The sequence below is a fragment of the Dreissena polymorpha genome, chromosome 12 (assembly GCF_020536995.1).
Source record: "Dreissena polymorpha isolate Duluth1 chromosome 12, UMN_Dpol_1.0, whole genome shotgun sequence".
Taxonomy (NCBI): domain Eukaryota; kingdom Metazoa; phylum Mollusca; class Bivalvia; order Myida; family Dreissenidae; genus Dreissena; species Dreissena polymorpha.
In genome coordinates, this window is record NC_068366.1 from 28,920,755 (window position 1) to 28,942,570 (window position 21,816).

Below are 21,816 nucleotides of genomic sequence, written 5' to 3' on the forward strand. Positions count from 1 at the left end.
CAACAAATACCTTTAATGGAATAAATTTCTCCACCCACCTCCACACAGGACACTATGATGCAAGGAATAACTCCACTCATTTTTTTTATACAAATTTAGCTCATCAAATGAATCAAACATAAGAATTAAACATTAGACACTTAATTAATACACTTCATTAATAATACACTTAATAAACTTAATTTAAAACTTCATTACATTCTGTTCATCAATTTAACTTCAATTTGAGCATTGACTTTTCAATAAAATGTATGATAAACTAAGGTGCTCAATTGGCACTTAGCAATTTGCATATATTAAGACCTCAGTTGTTATCAAGGTGGTAGATAAGTATAAATACCCCATAAGCGAAGTGTTTAATTACATGAAAGTTGACGTTTACTCACTTAAATCGGTGTACTTTCACCTCCTGATAAAAGCATTGATTTTCGTTGTAATTCAATCATGATATTGAAGCATTATAGAAAATAATAGATTGATTTTGAATGCACTAATAAAATCTTTTCGATAAAATTTTTAGGACAATTGGTTGGCGATATGATTTAAATCTAATTATTATATATAGCTTCACATTATCATTTTCAAACTCTGTATTGGTCTTACACAATCGTCATTTATACAATTGTAATTAACATTAAGTGATATTGTCATATGAAAAGTCCTTTATCCGCGTGTTAAAGAGGTGCTTTATTGTACAGTGTGTTAAGGACCAAACAATATATTAGCTGCATTATGCGACTGACAAAGTTATTATTCTTGCAGGAATCTACCGTATATAGCAGAAACTGCTAAAAAGCTGTAAAGATGTCTCATGGGGGTTAGGTAAGTCCATAACAGAGGATATTGTTTACGTATTTTTCTTAACCATGAATGTTATTTCAATTGCTTGATAACAATTATTTTTTTGCATGTTACGATGATTTCAATTTTTTTTTAAAGGTCATTTTGACAATCTGCAAAAGTGTCCCTTGCAAACTGTACCCTGTAAACAGTGTATTTACAACATCCTAGCCTAAGTTATTGAAAAATAAACAATGAATTCAACATTTTAATTTTTTTACAACCATGTAATAATCAGTGATTTTTTTACCTCCGAGTCCTGCATCTTGGACTCACAAAAACCTCTGGGGATGCAAAGTTTCTAATCATGTGCATCCCAAAATTGCATTGAAATTTCTAAAAAAATAATATTTTGGACTCATTCTTTCAATACGGGGACTCATAGATTTGCAAGTTATCGAGTCCCAGGGCTCAGATGAGAAAATATGTAAAAATATCACTGAATGATGAGCCCGTATTTGATGACATTTGTTTCACCTTAGTAACATACACAATCATAAAGAACACATTAAGAATCTTCTGATTCCAATCCAAGATGTATTTAAACATCCTCATTATTATTATAATGCATGTTGTAAGGTAAATCTGTAATACATATTTGCTATAATTAAGTCAACATCACTTCTAGGGACACATGTGAGAGTCATTCTATTCAACAAAATCAAAGATGCAGGGCATTTTCTCAATAAGTAAATTTATTTTTTATTTTTATTTTATTTTGTATTTTACATAAAGATGTTAGCAAAACATTAAAGCCTGCTAATTAATTCAAGCCTCTATTAAATTTAACAATCAATCCAATCACTATTGAACCAACTTAATGCTCATTTAACACATATTTTTATTGCTTTTTTTACTTAATATTTTATTTTTACTGGAAATAATAAGTGTTGAAAGTGACAGGATGTCTATATTGGAGGAAACTCTTTGAACAATCTTTACAGCAATAACAATAAAGCAAAATACATAAAGCTCTAAAACTTAAATATGATGGGTATTTTTTTTTAATTAACAGTTCTTTTTATGCCCTCTTTTCGAAGAAAAGGAGGCATATAGTGATCTGACTGTCCGCCTGTCTGTCTGTCTGTCTGTCTTTCCGTCACACTTTGCGTTTAGGTTTAGAAAAATGCTCATAACTTCAATGACCCTTGATATATAACCTTCATATTTGGTATGCATGTGTATATGGACATGGCCTTTCCATACGCACAAAATATTTGACCCCTGTGACCTTGAACTTAGGGTCCGCGTTTAGGTTTCGAAATCTGCGTTAAGGTTTCGAAAAATGCTAATAACTTATATGTCCCTTGAGATATAACCTTCATATTTGGTATGCGTGTGTATATGGACAAGGCCTTTCCATACGCACAAAAAATTTTACCCCTGTGACCTTGACCTTGAACTTAGGGTCCGCGTTTAGGTTTCAAAATCTGCGTATAGGTTTCGAAAAATGCTCATAACTTCTATGTCCCTTGAGATATAACCTTCATATTTGGTATGAATGTGTATATGGACAAGGCCTTTCCATACGCACACAAAATTTTACCCCTGTGACCTTGACCTTCAACTTAGGGTCCCTGTTTAGGTTTCAAAATCTGCGTTTAGGTTTTAACAAATTCTCATAACTTCTATGTCCCTTGAGATATAACCTTCATATTTGGTATGCATGTGTATATGGACAAGGCCTTTCCATACACACAAAAAATTTTACCCCTAGCTGTGACCTTGACCTTGAAGTTAGGGTCCGCGTTAAGGTTTCGAAATCTGCTTTAAGGTTTTGAAAATGCTCATAAATTCTATGTCCCTTGAGATATAACCTTCATATTTGGTATGAATGTGTATATGGACAAGGCCTTTCTATACGCACACAAATTTTTACCCCTGTTACCTTGATCTTGAAATTAGGGTCCACGTTTAGGTTTCAAAATCTACGTTTAGGTTTTGATAAATGCTCATAACTTCTATGTCCCTTGAGATATAACCTTCATATTTGGTATGCATGTGTATATGGACAAGGCCTTTCCATACGCACACAAATTTTAACCCCTGTGACCTTGACCTTGAACTTAGGGTCCGCGTTTAGGTTTCGAAATCTGTGTTTAGGTTTCGAAAAATGCTCATAACTTCTATGTCCCTTGAGATATAACCTTCATATTTGGTATGCATGTGTATATGGACAATGCCTTTCCATACGCACAAAAAAATTACCCCTAGCTGTGACCTTGACCTTGAAGTTAGGGTCCGCGTTTAGGTTTCGAAATCTGCGTTTAGGTTTTGAAAATGCTCATAACTTCTATGTCCCTTGAGATATAACCTTCATATTTGGTATGCATGTGTATATGGACAAGGCCTTTCCATACGCACACAAAATTTTACCCCTGTGACCTTGACCTTGAAGTTAGGGTCCGCGTTTAGGTTTCGAAATCTGCCTTTAGGTTTTGAAAATGCTCATAACTTCTATGTCCCTTGAAATATAACCTTCATATTTGGTATGCATGTGTATACAGACAAGGCCTTTCCATATGCACACAAATTTTGACCCCTGTGACCTTGACCATGAACTTGGGGTCCGCGTTTAGGTTTCGAAATCTGTGTTTAGGTTTCGAAAAAAGCTCATAACTTCCATCAAGCGTTTATAGGGGGCATAAGTCATCCTATGGTGACAGCTCTTGTTATCTTATATTTGGAAGCTTATGAATAAAAAATACCAGCTAATTTATCAAGTGGAATGATAAAATAAAATTTGATCATGTCAAGCCATCTTTATGACCATATTTGACTTTTGACCTCTAACCGAGGCCTTGAATTGTCATCTCTATATTGTGAACATCTATTAAACATTCATTGACAAACAAACATTGTGTTTTTTAGAGCTGTAACGATTCACCCATCATTCCATTTGATTTGATTTCGATACCAAATGGTCCGATTCGATTATTTTCGATTTGATTCAAATTAAACTATTTGCTGCTTATTTTGCAAACTATTTCAAGATTTGTTTCAGACATCCAGAGCATGAATTTATATGTTTGGCAAATGTTATTAACTTATTATGTTGTACATTTAAAGTGTTAAATTTTTTAAATAAAATTTTAAAACGAAACATTGTTTTATAAGTAACAAATTTATTGAACAAAACTTGCTGTTGAGTTATTCTTAAATAACATAAAATGCAAAATGTATGGCATGTGTTTAACAGAAAAAACAAAACAAAAAAACATATAAGTATATAAACAACTTCTAGTTGACTTCTTAACAGAATGCACATGGTTAAGTAAACAAACCATATAGGTAACTTACGTCAACAAACATGTTTTGCAAGTTGCCTTTGCATCAGAACCTTCACAAAACCCGAAATTTTCCCATACTTTTGATTATTATTTTGACGGTGCGTCTTTCGGCGTGATTTAAGAAGCCATTTTACCGGCTGATGTAATGCTCAGTATGTTATTTATTGATTTATTGAATGCCATATTGGCTATTGACCAATCAAAAGACGTATTACAAAGGACAAGAAAGTTTAGACAACGGATTTGGAAAGTAAGGTTTTAAATGCGGATCAATCAGGATTGCAGTGAATCAAATCGAAATTGGCCGTATTAGTATCGAAATCGAATCGGCGGTGTTGAACCGGTTTTTCAATGCATCAAACCGAATCGTTACAGCTCTAGTGTTTTTTCAACTGTAAGCAAAGTCTTGAAAGTTGACTAACAGCAAAGTCTTTAAAATTTATAATGTTTTTGGAGGTTATCCCACCCACAACAACCATTTTACTTCAGATGTTTGATATGATTTACCTACCATCACATGAGCTATGTCTAATGACAGTACCAGAAGGGTAATACAAGAAAATCAGCCAACTGTATTGGCAATGAAAGACAAAGCGCATAATGTTGAAAGCAAAAGCAGTTGCTGTAGATATCTATCAGTTACTTATATTTGAAATTTATGCTGCACAAAGGAATGACACAAATTCTTTTGTGCAAAATGCTGTTTAGCATTTGCAGGGTAAGTCATAGTGATCCATTTTTTGTAATGCGTTATGCCTTCTTATATTGCTTCAAAGAGAGTTGAATATAATACACGAATAATTTGGAGAATCACCAAAACATTATAAAGCCAACATTAATAATATTAATTACCTCAGTTATGATGATTGGGTTTGCCACATGCCTTGGAATAATAGTTGTAATAAAACCATAAATCACAACTTACACCATTATGATCACCATTATAACCATCACCACCACTTAAACACCATCACCAAGAGTAAATTCAGCTTGTTTGGACATTGATACATGTAAGTACATTTACATTTAACAAGCAAATTTGTTGAATTGATATCCCCAGCAAAATAAAGTTTGTTATTGGATGGGTGCAAATCCCTTGATAATTATATGGTATAGTCCTGAAGTAATATTAAAGTGTAGGGTAATTGTTTTTATGAATTGCAATTCTCCACATTGATATCTTAAACCCATGCTGTTTCATATTGAAATCTTGTAATTTATCTGAGATATAGCCCCCGTGACCTTGTTTTTGACCCGGCATGACCCATATTCAAACTTGCCCTAGACATTAGCAAGATACAACTTCTGACCAATTTTGGTAAAGGTTGGATAAAAACTACTTGAATTAGAGAGCGGATGACATGGTGAGGTTTAAAACACACTAAGTAACCCCATGACCTAGTTTTTGACCCGGCATGGCCCATGTTCGAACTTGACCTACACATCATCTAGTTACAACTTCTGACCAAGTTTGGTGAAGATCGGATGAAAACTACTTGAATTAGAGAGCGGACATTTAATACGGACCGACAGACAGACCGACCAACCGACCGAAAAGTTCACTCCTATATACCCAACTAAACTTCGTTTGTGGGGGTATAATTATTAATCATTGTACTTCTAAATTCTGTACAGGAGATCTATCTAAAACTTCATGGGCAAATTTGTTATGTACAAATACACTTTGATCAATCAAAATGTTGAAACATTAAAATTGGGGGTTATTTCCATTACTGTAATAATTGGGTGGCTTTTAAACTGTACCTACAAGTACTGAACATGGTAGATTCTAAATAATGTATGTTCTCGAGCATGTTTGATGGTAACATCTTGACAGCCACTTTATTTTATTTTCTTACGTGTAAACAGTAGGTTTAATGATGTTTATAATGAGATAAACCAGTTCTTTTTCAGGATAATTTATGTTTTCATTCTTTATTCTGACAAGTTTAACCACTTTTACAGATTACAATTGTTTTTTGAATCCATGATTCTTCAAACAGTTTCAAATGTGCGCTTTTAGACATAATTATGCATCTTCTGATTTGTTTATTTATTTTTGTCAAATTCCTGTTTTTAGAAATAAATCTTGCTCTTCATTAAGATTTACTGTGAAACCATTATTAATCGTCAGGCATTAATTTTCGTGTATATCGTAAGTCAATCGATTGAGGAATTCAACATCCTAACGAACAATAATGTCCCATATTTGAACAAAATTAAGACTGAATTAGCAAATGCATGAGGCACTAAAATCCAATGTAATACACGTTACATACTCCTTTTGTTTCACAAAGGGGTGTAGATTACACAGTGTTCTTAACTGACACATGACATAGATGTAAAACACGAGTGCAGTACAGCTGTTTCGACTTTGTTGACTTCGTTTTGGTAGAATAGTAATGATAAGCGCTAAATGTTAACAACTTTATTAACGATTGTGTGTTTTGTGTTTTTCAGTGTTACTGCAGATTATACAGCCTCCACGCAGCGGATCCGGATCAAAGACAATAAACGAAATTAAAAGATGATGAAGTACGTGTGATCAACACCTGACTGATATACATTCTCTGCATTAATTACAAATTAATACAGAGCATATTGATTTGTGTTTGGTTGTTTGCGTTTAACTACAATACAGGTGTGAAAATAGCTTGTGTTTCGTTTATGGGCTAGCGATCTTTTTAATAATTGACAGCTTTGACAAGTTTTACGATACCGTAAAACGTTGTGTATAACGCGCATTTATGTATAACGCGCATCTACTTTTTAAAGCTAAAAATCGGGAAAAAAGTTTTTGAAGCAAAAAAATCGGGGGAAAAATTCCGTACCGCAGGCTAACTGAAAATCGTTATATTTACATTGCCGATCTTACGTATTCTTTTATTGCTTCAATTATAAATTATTTTTAAGACGATAACGATACAACTAGTTGGTGTTTTTTTTAATCATATTATGCGTAAAAATAAATGTTTGGATTTAAATGAATTATGCATGAAATGCACACTTTCCACGAGGATACCATCAAGGTTTTCATCATATGTCTCCGAAGTAACTGTCCACGATTTTATCGTGGAGTACACATAACGGATGGATTAGTTATAACTAAGAAACTGACATTATTGATTGGTATTGTCACCTGGTTATTCATGCATGACTAATTCACAACCGCGCGTTTTATTTACAATGCCGATATCATGCGTTCTTTTCGAGTGTCTAAAATTGACAGGAGACTTTAACGACTCAAACTTCTCAACACCATCACGACATTACCGGCGATAAACAAACAATGGAGGTGTGAAGCCGTTTGCCGGTTCGCATGTTTTGATAATAGCCCAGCTACACAAAACTTGACAGGTGACGCAAATTGCTCAATAATCACATCCTCAATCTTGACAAGACGTATGAAAACGTGTAAACAAACACAGCATCAATTTTATTAACACATTTGAAAAGCAAGAAAAATAATCTTAAATATATCGGGAAATACCTTGCCGACATACTATTGTAAATCGACAAGTGCCCCCAAATAAATTGTGTAACCCTAGTACAGTAGGGTATAATATTGTGGGAAAAGTAAACAATAACATTTAAATAAAAATGGCTTCCTCGTTTTTCATTCTCTTCTTCAACTTTATTTGATTTCAATGCTCTGTACGTACCTGAAAAAGATAGAAAATATATATGTTAACTTTATAATGTTTGTTCATCTTATTCAGATCGTCAATATAACACTATTATTAACATAGTTACAGATAAAACACCGGAAAACAGAATGATGCGAATTACCGCTACTGGGTAACTGACAGCGAAAAAATGTCTTGGCATGGCTGTAGTTGTGCATAACGCGCATCAAGTTTTTAAAATGAAATTTTGGGGTAAAAAAGTGCGCCTTATACACAACTTTTTACGGTACATGTTTCAAGTCATTGTTATTTATAGCAATTTAAAACAAAACAGGTAAAGAGAAATTAGCAATCATGACGATTAGTTCCATCCAAACGTAGGGTAATTGTTTACAGAAATTCACTTTTATTTTCGCGCGATTTTCAGGAAATCCCCGGGAAACACGTTTTTTGAATGACTGAATATGACGCAATAAAACACTGCTTTGTGTCCTATTGCATTCAATCTAATTTAAACTCACTTGTTCATTGGTTGCTACAAATAAATCTGAATTGTGCCCTATGACACCGCTGTCCCATTATGCACTGTTAATTTTACACTTCCGAGTGTTTAAGTGTTAGCAAATTAGTTTGCTAACACTAATTACCGGTATAACCAATAATGTTCGCACCTTCTCTAATTTGCGCCGATAAAGGTAAGACTGTTATCAGTTTGGCCATAATAATAAATGAATAAGACCAATTGGCAATTGGCTTCTCTGTTTCAAACACTCGTTAATGGTTATTCGGTCCCACTAATCATAATGATACACTAATGGGGGCCCATTACTGATCAGCTGATAACAAAAGACTAGTATAGTGACATGTGACAAACAGGCCTCACCTCCTGCAAATGACTCTTAAGTGTCCTCCCTCTTTTCCCACTACGATTTATTGCAACCACGCCATATTTCGGACATGTTTTACAAAAAAATCGGATATTAACAGAATCATTTTTATTTTATTTTCAAAGTAAGGAATTGGCGAATTTAAGTGCTGACAAAAACGTCATTTTCAAGAAAATGACGAAATTTCGTGCTGGCGAAAATACAGTAATCAGTTTACCATACATAGCCTAGCCTTTTAATTGATTAATTTATTGAACAAATCCAAAATCAAGAAATGCTACTCTGCCAGGTGAACTTTATCAATAAATAAATCCATAACTAATATAATCAATCAATCCTTTGAGAAAAAAATCCATAATAACAAAGCAAGCAAATACGTTAAATTGATATCCCTCTCCAATTCTCTTCATTGATATATATACACCCATGAAGTTTCATGTTGGTATCTTTCATACTTTCTGAGATATAGCCATCAAAAGTTTGTGACAGATGAAGGGACGGAAGGACTGACAAGACTGATATACTGACAACGCCAATTGTATATCCCTCCGCCATATAATGAAAATTGCTGCGCAATTTGGTGGATATGTGTTTAGATGGACTAGAACAATTGTTAAACTGGGAAAAGATATTATTGTTCTTAGCAAGTTTTATGATGATTGGGCTAAAAATGGGATTTCTAGAGAGTTCACAATGTTTCAGTATTGCCGTATAAAAAAAACTGTCCCAAGCCCCTGGGGGCCATGTTTTTTTTACAAAGCCACACCACTTCAATACAAGGCTGATACATCATCACACAAAAAAGAATTCTACAGGATTCACAAGTTTTGACTTAAATTTAACCTAGTGACCTAATTTTTAAACCCCACATGACCCAGTTTTGAACTCATGATCAAGATTTCATAATGACAAAGTTAATGTTCTATCCAGGTTTCATGAAGATTAGGCAATATAAGTGGCCTATTGAGTGTTCATATTGTAAATGTTAATCACACATGACGCAACATGAACGATGGACAAAAGTTGATCACATGCTCTGAAACTCCAACAAGAAACGAAACATTAGCCATCGATAATTGAAAGGTTGATCACATGTTGTGCTAAGGTGGTATAAACTCCAAAAAGTAACCAATAATCAATCAAGCAAATTGTTTAAATCAATCAATCCATGCAATCAAATCAATGAATCAAATCAATTAAACGACATCATTCCAACACCAAATAGAGACATTGACCAATTGCCATCTGTCAATCAGGCTATTACTGATCAGCCAATCTGATTGCGCTTCTTTTGCCGCCACATGGTCCAACAAAACAAAGAGTGTCATAGTAACAGAATGAGCTTGATATTAATGATATCTGAGTGTCATTAGTAACATTATGAGCTTGATAATTAAAATTAATGAATGGGTGTAGCCATTGAGTTTAAAATTGAACATTTTTTTAGTAAATAATGTATACATTATTCCTGGCTTTTGATCCAAAATTTATAATGCCTATAAGTATGCTGATAAAACATTATCTGCAAGCAACATCAAAAATAGTTCATCATTGCATTACAAAAATTAGTGTGTTTTTTTCTTGATCATATCAGAACATCACATTTTCGTAGTAGGGTAAGCTATAACAGGTGTAATGATGTGCACTTTAGGCTGGGTCAGTGTCTGATCACTCAATATCAGACGATTCCCAAGGTTAACCTGTGTATTAGGCAGCACTCTGAAATATCAGCTGATATCACAGCTGCCAGACTTCAATAAAATATTACAGTATTCATATTTTGTATCATGAAAACCAGAATGCGCTAATATTTAGCTATTTATTGACTGAAAGCCCATTCTGGCATTCAAGGCATATTTTTTTGCTCCAAGTTTTGCCTTTTGCAACTCAATATTTTTTATGAGCAAGAACAACATGTTGAATGTTGAACACAGAACTGATTTGAGGATATTACAACTAGAAATGTATCACAGACAATGATGACCCAACAACAAATGTTTGGATAGACAAATAACTATATATTCTACTGTGGACACAAATACAAAGGGTTAAAACTGATCCCAATTGAAATTCATCACAATTATCTACAAATCAACACATTCAACAGCGAAAGTTTTAGCAAGTTCGCCATGAGTAAGATCGATTGATTACACACAATTTTGGATATTTATATTCAATAGTGGAAATACTGGCAAAGGGCCATAATTCTGCCATAAATTGTCGAAGCCCAGAATCCTTTCTCTATCATATTCTTTAAATTAAAGTCTTTCAACTTTGCAAGATTCAGCGAGATCCACCTAGTAGTCAGAGCATTTAAAAACACAAAATATTGGGACTATAATACATTACATACAAAGGGCAGTTATTCTGCACAAAATTGTGGCGGCCAAAAACACTTTCTTGATGATTCAGCAAGATTCATAAAGAAGTTGAAGAGGATTTAAAAACACAAAATAGTGCGACCATTATTTTGACAGTGTAAAAACAGATAAAGGGCCATGATTCCAACAAAAATCATCACAACCAAAATTCCTTAATTTACATCATCTTCATCTACACAATAAGGTCATGCAACTGTGAAAGTTTGAGCGAGATCCACCCATTCATAAACCCTTTACAACTTAGATTTATTTTATTTATTTTGACACACTTATAGTCCCTTAGAAATTTACATTTAATTGAAGACCTTTCTTACAATATTCAAGTTTTAAAGGCTTTATTTCCAACACTTAGATACTGATGAGCAGCAAACAGCGTAAAACCTGACCAGACTGCGAGTTACTCGCAGGCTGTTCTGGTTTTATTCGTTTGCACAAAGCCATTTTCACTTTGCTTTTAAGTGGGAAAGGGTTAAAGAAAAGTTGAAAACACAAGCTTTTGAACATATGCACAGACATACATATGTAAGGACAGACAAGAGCAATGAGTAATACCTGCCACTACAGATGTGGCATCAAAATTTATTAACCAGGTGCAGAAAGCATTATTAAATACAACCCTGTATTTCACTGTCAGTCACTCAGCAGTACCTTACCGTTCTATGAATGTTGCCACCATTTTCAAAGACGTCCAGCAACGCTTGTTGAGCATGAAGATTCTGGGAGACAAACTCCAAAGTCTCCCCCTCCCACATTATTCTGAACTAAAGTGAACTTTCCGTATCCACAAATGCACCAAACATATATCATTTATCTTGTTATCAATCCAACATGGTCCTTCTCAGAAATTAAACGATGTGATAGAAAATTGTACATGAAACACCTGAAATTTCAACTGTTAAAGTGCTGTGTGTTATAAATAAATAAATTTGACGAAATCTAAGTTTCTATCTCAGATATAGTGCCAAAAAACAACTGATTCGCCCATATATTTCTTTCCGGACTTCTATTCACTGTCTTGAAACCTTCAAAATAGAGTCTGAAAAGCATCCAAGAAAAGTTCCTTCCGCCCTATGATATCTCATCACTCAGAATTTAGTTAAATGAAGAATATTCTGATATTCCATCAGGTTTAAGGATTTTTTGGTTCTCAATTTCCGTACCCTATACTTTTCACTTCTCGCTCAAGATGTTTTCCTTAAGATTAACTCCTAGATAAACTCAAAGAGAAATAAACAACCTGTTTGAAAAGTTCTTAGATACTTTCAGCACCAGAGAACACAGGACTTTTGTAATTAAACATTATATTATTTGAATTGTAAAGAGTAACATGAACATAAAGACTCTCATTCTCTCTTTCAGCTTTTCAATTCAAAATCCTGTTTGAAATGGTATGTGAACATATAAATGGGCCGTGCTCTGTGAAAATGGGAGTTTAATGCATGTGTGTACAGTATAGTCCCAGATAAGCCTGTGCAGTCCACTTCCCCCTAAACTAGATTGATTAGCCTGTGCAGTCCACTTTCCCCCTAAACTAGATTTCTGCTAAGAAAAGACCTTCTTGAAACAAAAAATATCCTAAAAGTGTAAAGTGTCGTCCCTGATTAGCCTGTGCAAACTGCACAGGCTAATCTGGGATGACACTTTACGCACGCGCATTAAACCCCCTTTTCACAGAGCACGGCTTAAATGTATTATCAATAATTAGCAAAGATACCCTTGAAAAGTTAAAAACAAACAAGGGGGCTTGAAAACAATGAAGCACTCCAATTATTCAAATATGACTCATCTAAAACATTATCAGACATTTATATCTTACCAAATTCATTATTCTCTAACTAGTAATATGCATAAAAATTCTAAGTTGTACCCAACGAACTTCCACTTAAATAATAAATGTTCCAATTCACCACAAATCACGACACATACATTAAAATACTTCACAATAACTTAAAAACTCAATGAATTAATTGAACCAGTCTCTGTAAATCAATAAATTCTTAAATAGCAGATTTAATTTTTAATCACTAGATAACAATCAATCAGGTACATAAATACAATATCTGATTGTTTATGCCCATTGGAGTTAATATTTGGAGGTGATTTGCACTCAAGTCTTCCAATTCATATTAAAGAGTACAATAAAATTATTGAAATAAGCACTCAAAAATACCATTAATATTCTATTGATATAATTTTTAAATTCTTTATAATTATTTCATTATACTTATTTCCTCAATTGTTAAAAAACTATGTTATGTCTTTATGTTATCTTTATTATGTCTTTAATAAATATATTACAAATATACAGAAAATACAGATGTCTTATCATAATTGTGATTCTACTATATATCTGTTTGATGTCAGCTCATTATTACAAATAGTAAATAAAAAATTGTTAAACAGGTCTGTCCTTTACCATTCCACGGACCATGAATTGCTTATTGTACAGAGGGACTGAGCAAATCCTTCTAAAAATCACATTTTTTGTTAAATAGCATTGTTTTTATTTGTGAGCGTTAGCTCACAAATAATGCAGACGCAATTTTGCAAATCAGTATGCCTTAGCTACGGTTACAGGAACCGTTACCCGTGACTGCCTGTGTGGATAACTCCATTAAATTTAAGCAGACGACGAATCTGCATGTCTCACTGGTACACTACATAGTGTGTATTTAACAGCTTGTAAGACAACGTTGGCCAGTCTAGAGTTAATCATTGAAATCTGTTCATATTGGCTGCTTTCAGGGAAAACAGGGCTTAATGCATGTCAAATAAGATTAGCATGTGCATACTGATTAGCTGTATCAATGATTTGAAAAAAAAAACACACATCTCGACCTTTTGTTTAAGACACACTCTGTATAAATTTGAATGGGTTGTGGTCATTTCAAACTTGCGATATAAAAAGCTATAACATTATTTTGAAAACTGAATTGCGTCTAAGATTATACAACAGCGAACAAATTCAGTGCCTTCAACGCTTTGATTAGTGTGAGCGTTAGCTCACACTTATGTTACAGACCATATTTTGCAAATCAGTATGTGCTTAGAAGCCTTAGGTACGGTATGGAAAGACAACCACTGCCTGTTGTAGCAGACGACAAATGCCATTCTTCTAGCGGAGTTGTCGTTCATGCCTAAACATTACATTTGAATGTGATGAACTACAGTGTAAGAGAGTGGACAAATGCTATTAACGTCTGCTAGGAAAGATAACCAGCACATTTGCCTATTTATAGTTCACCACTGGTACACTGCAGAGGGTTTATATGACTAAAAGTGTTTAACAGCTTGTAAGAGGAGATTGGCCAGTTTGGTGTTTATCATTGAAATCTGTAAATATTTGCTGCTTTCAGGGAAAACGGGGCTTAATGCATGTCAAATAAGATTAGCCTGTGCATACTGATTAGCCTGTGCAATGCGCACAAGCTAATCAAGGACGACATTTTACAACAGCAAGCACCTACAGTGCCTTCAGCGCTTTGATAAGTTTACTTTAGGAGGAAATAAGACCAGACCATCACTCTTAATCCTTTACCACTTAGCTACGTATTTTGATGCAATTGAAGTCCCTTAGAAAGTAAAATTTAATAAAAGGCCTTTTCAAACTAGATTCAAGTTTTAAAGGCTTCATTTCTAACCCTTAGATACTGATGAGCAGCAAACAGCATAAAGCCTGAACAGCCTGTGAGTTACTGCCTCTGGTTTTTTGCTGTTTGCACATAGCCATTTTCACTTCTCTTCTAAGTGGGAAAATGTTGATAATAATATCCAATTATTGCATTTTATCTAGATTTGTTGAATCGTGTTTTGACTGTATATTAATATATTTTTATGGTATAAGGATAATGATGTTCATATTGTATGAAGATAATGAAATTTTAATGTGTTGGATTGTATGTATACCAATAAATTTTAATGTGTTGTAGTGTATGAAGATACTGAAATTTGATTGCGTTGTATTGTATGAAGATAAAGAAATTTGATTGTGTTGGATTGTATTCATGAAGGTAATGAAATTTCAGTGTGTTGCATTGTATATAGATACTAAAATTTGATTGTGTTGTACTGAATGAAGATAATGCAATCTGGGTGTTTTGAATTGTATGAAGATACTGAAATTTGATTGTATTGTATTGTATGAAGATAATGCAATTTGGGTGTGTTGTACTGTATGAAGATAATGCAATTTGAGTGTGTTGTGCTGTATGAAGATAATGCAATTTGTGTGTGTTGTACTGTATGAGGATAATGCAATTTGAGTGATTTGTATTGTATGAAGATGATGCAATTCGAATGTGTTGTACTGTATGAAGATAATACCATTTGAAGGCATTGTATTGAATGAAGATAATCACATTTGAGAGTGTTGTATTGTATGAAGATAATTAAATGTGCATGTGTTGTATTGAATGATGATACTGAAATTTGAGTATGTTGCATTGTATAAGAATTATGAACCAGGTACAACACAATTAGCTGAGTATACCTTGGCACAGCATGCCCCATTATGCAGGCGCTGTTCTTTTATTATTTTGTTCTATTTTAACAGCTCAGCTGCTGGCAGCCAGCATGCAGCCTGTTGACAATCTCCAATCTCACCCACCCTTAACAAATATGAAATGTTGTGGCATTTTCAGTGGAAACACTTTGTTAAACAAAATTACATAATTTGTAAAGCAAAGTGTCTGCAAATCGTTATAGTTGACATGAAATGACAGCTTTTTTTCTATGTAAATTATGTTTGAAGGCGGAAAAAGGCTCTTGTTCTTGAAGTGTGTAAATGAACTTACACTCATGAATGTGTTAATGATGTGAATAAATAAAGAACTCATGAACTAATGTCCATGAACAAAATGGCCATTTGTTCTGAAGTGTGTTAATGAACTTAAACCCATAAATGGGTTTATGAATTGAAGTGTGTGAATAAATCATTAAGTCATAAACTTCTGTTCATGAACAAAATAGCTATTTGTTGTGTATGAACAGTTAATGAACTGTTCATGAAAGTTTTGCAGGGGAATAGGTATGAGCATACTAAGTCTCCATAACAAGTCTCACAAGGCCACGACTTTTATATTTCTTGGTTTACAAAACCGCCGACCCTAATTTTTGGAAAATGGGAAAAAAAATAAAATCGGAAAATCGTCCTTTTTTTATATATTTTATTCCCGACCGCACTGAAAAAAGAGCGAACCGAGAAAAAAAACGATCCGGTTTGAGTACTGTTGCGAATAAAATCAAGTAAGTACAATCAACGATTGGTTCACATATATTGCAGAGATCGGGATATTTTCAATGTGACACAGTATGTACCAGTCCTTTTACGGGCACTTCTCAAAATTTATTTATTTACAGACAATAGGAAAATCAGCGTCAGTAAAATGTCGACCGCATCAAAATTTATTTCCGAGTCTGTGACGCAACTATATTGTTTAACATGTTTATTATATTAAACAAACCCGATATTATAGTAGATAAAAAAGTATTACCGTGCAATTTGATAATTAGTATAAATAATCCAATAAAACACTGCCATTATTTAGGATATATGTGTTTAGGAATTTTGTTAACACGTCCGCCATAGTTTATAGGAACTGTACAGAAAGTTTGGAAATCGGAACAAATCGGTATATCTCGGAAAATCATTGATAAATGTATTTGTCGTTTTAATGCTTAGGGCCGAGTAATTTCGGCAAATCGGAACTCAACTTGCGTAAAATACTAGCTCAATTAACCGTTAAACTCCGCCTCCGTTCTCTGCAAAAGATTCGAAGGCGGAGCTATGCACGTGCTATTATTAAATTGGAGGATTGCAACTGAGAAACAAACGCACGATTAATTCGGCATGTTGATTGCTAGACAAAGGAAGCCAATTTTGTCGGCGCGAAATTTGTCGCTTTATTGCTTGAGAAAGCAAGCGGCTTTCCTTTGATGACGTCAAACTGTCAATTCACACAGACTGCACATTTTCGGAAGACTTTAACTGGCTCCTTGTTTACAATTCCAGTAAAAACACTTGCTAACATTAAACTTCGGATTAAATTATCAAAATAAAGCAAAAGCCAAGTTGACAAATATGATTGTATTAATTCGCGTCAGTTCAAATAAGACGTTTTGCGTTGTAAATCAACGAGTTTTCATGACAACAACAACTTTAACAAACATTACCGCGACGACGCGGGGATCGATCTACCTCGATTTTTTGCATGGGCGATGTCATAAATCGAATAAGAGCAAACACATACTTTGTGTATGAGTAGTTTATCTTATATGAGATTTATGCAACGGGCATCGCATTGCGTAATGGTGCGCATCGAATTACGGAAATGAAGCGCAGTTTTTCGTTTTAATGGGAGAAGAACGCATGTCATTTAATGGAGTGTTTAAAATATCCTGATGTTACAAAAGGTGCTTTTAGGTGACTCATTTCATTTGAAGATATAGATGTCTTTCATTGCATATTTTGATTTTTCGTCTCTGTGTTAAGGTTATAAAAGATATGATGTCTTTGTTCTGATGTTATTAGTATTAACTTAATTTTCCAATGTTTTTTTTTTTTTTTTTTTTTTCGACCGCCCGATGGACCATTTTCAAAATAATTTTTGTAAACCAATAAAAAAAAAAGTCGTGGCCCAACTTACTAGATAATTCTGTAATGTAACAAACAATTTGGGGCATTATTGAATAAATATAATAATCAAAATTTATATCAACGCAATAAACCAAATTTCAAACATTCTTCAATCGGCAGTCACTAGATCAACATTTAATTGCCTCGGGGTATCAAATGTCACTAAGTTTTGGACACTTTGGGTTTGTAGCACACTTGATGAATCCTTGTATAATTAAGTTACATGAGGATTGTCAAACATCGGTTTATTTCGTATGTATTTGTTATGTGTCCATTGCATACGTCATATTTACGTTGCAGACATGTTACTTTCCACACGGCCAATCAGAATGGCACACGTTTCAATCAACTATGTTATGAATACAGATGTGGACTTTGTCTACGTCTATGTTATTGCGTTATCCACAAACTATGTTACAATTCACAAGGCCTAATCATTACATAAGTCTTCCCACTTCCCAGATAATTCACAAGTCCTAATCCATACATAGCTATTAATACATTAAAACATACCAGATAATTCACAAAGCCTTATCTATACATAGCTAATAATACACTATGACTTACCAGATAATTCAAAAGGCTTAATCTAAGCTAATAATACACTACAACTTACCAGATAATTCACAAGGCCTAATCCATACATAGCTGATAATACACTTCAACATACTAGATATTTCACAAGGCCTAATCCATACATTATATATAGCTTATAAGACACTATAACTTACCAGATAATTCACAAGGCCTAATCCATACATAAGTCTCTCCACGTCGTAGGTGCTCGGCTCTAACTGTAAATCCGCCATTTTCCGCTTTAGAAAGAACATGGTAATGTGACACTTTACTCTGTGTTCAATTGTCAAAACTGTTCCACATTTCCATTCCTTAAAGGGGCCTTTTCACAGATTTTGGCATGTTTTGAAGTTTGTCATTTAATGCTTTATATTGATAAATGTAAACATTAAATTTTTAAAGCTCCAGTAAAAAATAAAAAAAAAAATTTAAAAAAGGAAAAAAAAAGTAGCCCGCAGCTGGGCTCGAACCAGTGACCCCCAGAATCCTGAAGTAAAAACGCATTTGCCAACTGAGCTATTCTGCCAAGCATACATAAGATGCGTATTTTATACGTTATAAAGATCCCTTTAAAGTTTTGCTTCTTTATTCAAGATAATAACTGTATTGCTACTGTAATAGGAATCACTAATTATTGTTTGAAGCATCAGTAACATTGTGCAAAATTCTTTAATATTTTGATAACCCATACATTTTCCATTGTTCATATATGTGGTTTAAAGCATTGCAAAGTTAATGATGGAACAAGTTTGATATATAATTTATTTATCGTATATCCATAACAAAACTTGCCACATATAGTCATATTAATCATTAATTAAATTTTCAAACTTTGTTTAAAACTCTAACGATACACACTTTGGTATTTCTACAATGCATGTATTTCCCCAAAATAAAGATTTGCAAATCCAAAGACATAATAATGGCTTATATATATCTAGTCTGCCACGCAAATAGCTACATTGTATTATACTATGTGAAAATGCACACATAATTTACTACTGTTTACGTTTTCTTGGAAAGTTTCCCATACAATGCAGATTTTCTGAATGAGAACCTGACAGAAACATTATCACACTTTTATCCAATTTTCCACTTGCTTTGTGCCAATGTGCTATTAAATAGAACAGTTTACTCAAAGAACTCCTGCGGCCACTTAATAAAAGTTCAATATTGAGCAGCGCTTCACCAATACGCCAAAACACATATTGCAATAATTAGCCAGACCCAAAACCTGTATTGTGATGTACAAATGTATTACAACATATAGCTTATTTCAAGAAATTTTAAATACAAAAAAGACAAATCATTACTATATTTATATGTGTATTATACTTCTCCAAAAAGAGCTATTCATTGACAATGCATTTTTTAAAACAATAAACAATCTTCGTAGTTTCACAAATTTAAACGACAACAACAGAACTCTCCAAATTATTCAATCGTTTCGCGTTGCAACGCTTTATAATTTTTAGGTTTTTAAATCGTCAAATGATGTATATAATGGCTATATTAGACCATGGCAAATGTTCAGTAATACTGTTTCCTCACAAATATCATAACTAAACCAAAATTTGCGAATCTGAAACAACTTTTTTCAATTTTGTCAATTTACCAAACCATGAAAAGATCCCTTTAAAGTTTTGCTTCTTTATTCAAGATAATAACTGTATTGCTACTGTAATAGGAATCACTAATTATTGTTTGAAGCATCAGTAACATTGTGCAAAATTCTTTAATATTTTGATAACCCATACATTTTCCATTGTTCATATATGTGGTTTAAAGCATTGCAAAGTTAATGATGGAACAAGTTTGATATATAATTTATTTATCGTATATCCATAACAAAACTTGCCACATATAGTCATATTAATCATTAATTAAATTTTCAAACTTTGTTTAAAACTCTAACGATACACACTTTGGTATTTCTACAATGCATGTATTTCCCCAAAATAAAGATTTGCAAATCCAAAGACATAATAATGGCTTATATATATCTAGTCTGCCACGCAAATAGCTACATTGTATTATACTATGTGAAAATGCACACATAATTTACTACTGTTTACGTTTTCTTGGAAAGTTTCCCATACAATGCAGATTTTCTGAATGAGAACCTGACAGAAACATTATCACACTTTTATCCAATTTTCCACTTGCTTTGTGCCAATGTGCTATTAAATAGAACAGTTTACTCAAAGAACTCCTGCGGCCACTTAATAAAAGTTCAATATTGAGCAGCGCTTCACCAATACGCCAAAACACATATTGCAATAATTAGCCAGACCCAAAACCTGTATTGTGATGTACAAATGTATTACAACATATAGCTTATTTCAAGAAATTTTAAATACAAAAAAGACAAATCATTACTATATTTATATGTGTATTATACTTCTCCAAAAAGAGCTATTCATTGACAATGCATTTTTTAAAACAATAAACAATTTCGGGCTTTCTGTTTACATTCTAAAAACATTGTAACTTCTTAACCAATAATATTTCCTGAAATTGTGTATATATACAGTACACCTTTGGGTAATGGACATTAAACAGTCAATGTATGAGACAATATTGTTTTTTATAAAAAAAGTACATATGAAAAAAGCTATTGTTTTATTTAACCTGAAAAAAAACACCAGACATATTATATAGCTGAGTGGCTCAAATTTTAAGTATTATTGCTTAAAAATATGTTTCTTACACTCTTTTTCATTTCATGCACTGTTAATGCATATCTTTTCAATAAAAATGATTGGCCAACCCAAATCATAGAGACTCCTTTCTAATACCATGCTTCCATATTAAAGACTTATTAAATGCTATTTTGGCTATTAAATGTTTACTTGGATCATGATATTTTTTATGATTTTTTCGGACACATAATGACAGGATTTTTATTAAAAAAAGCGTTCTTGCATGGCAAAAAATTATCTTCTACAATAATTGTTTCTATGTCTTAAGACTATAAATCATCTTGCAAACAAGTTTAAAACTTAGTAATTTAATTATTAAAATTAATCTTATATGTAGGTATTCAAATTTTTGTATTAAAACAAGATATCGTCACGAAAAAAAGTTGCAACAAAAAAACTTAATTTTTCATCACAAAATTTGATCACCTCACATATATATTAACGACTAGTTTTAAAATTTAAAGATGCAACAGGTGAGAGCATTTTCTTGAATAAAGCATAAAATGAACACTAAGAAAATTTTATGTTAATAGACAATAAAAGTGACATTTCACAAAAATGCGCCCATCTGTAAAAACATTTTTCAGGTGACAAAAAGTCTAAATTTATTTCTTTTGTTTTACCTTAAACCTAATGACCTTGACCTTTGACCTATGATATTGGTTAAGGTGTGCTCCACTTATTCAAAATCCTTTATTTGCTCAAGTTATGTTTTGACCTTTGGCCTTGATTTATGAAGTTGAATCTAAACTTGTGCATAACACTCCAATGTTATCATCATGCTGATCACCATGTACAAATTTCCTAAAGTTGACCCCAAGCATGAACCATGACCTTGACCTTGTGACCTACTTGTTATGCTGATCACTGAAAGGAAGAA

The 21,816-nt window shown here is 33.2% G+C and overlaps 1 protein-coding gene across 4 annotated transcripts in view; it reads right to left on the minus strand.

The window, feature by feature from the left end:
- LOC127853642 (prickle planar cell polarity protein 3-like) overlaps nucleotides 1-21,816 on the minus strand; it is a 128,816-nt gene that overhangs the window by 30,061 nt on the left and 76,939 nt on the right. Inside the window, exon 2 of one of the 4 annotated variants that reach the window (XM_052388328.1) lies at nucleotides 18,390-18,599. The exons of 1 other annotated variant lie outside the window; for it this stretch is intronic. In XM_052388328.1, coding sequence (XP_052244288.1) covers nucleotides 18,390-18,488 — 99 coding nt within the window. In that variant the 5' untranslated portion in view covers nucleotides 18,489-18,599. Of the gene's footprint in view, nucleotides 1-38; nucleotides 186-11,677; nucleotides 12,092-18,389; nucleotides 18,600-21,816 lie in introns of those variants that run through there. 2 more of the 4 variants (XM_052388329.1, XM_052388330.1) reach the window with 2 other exon arrangements.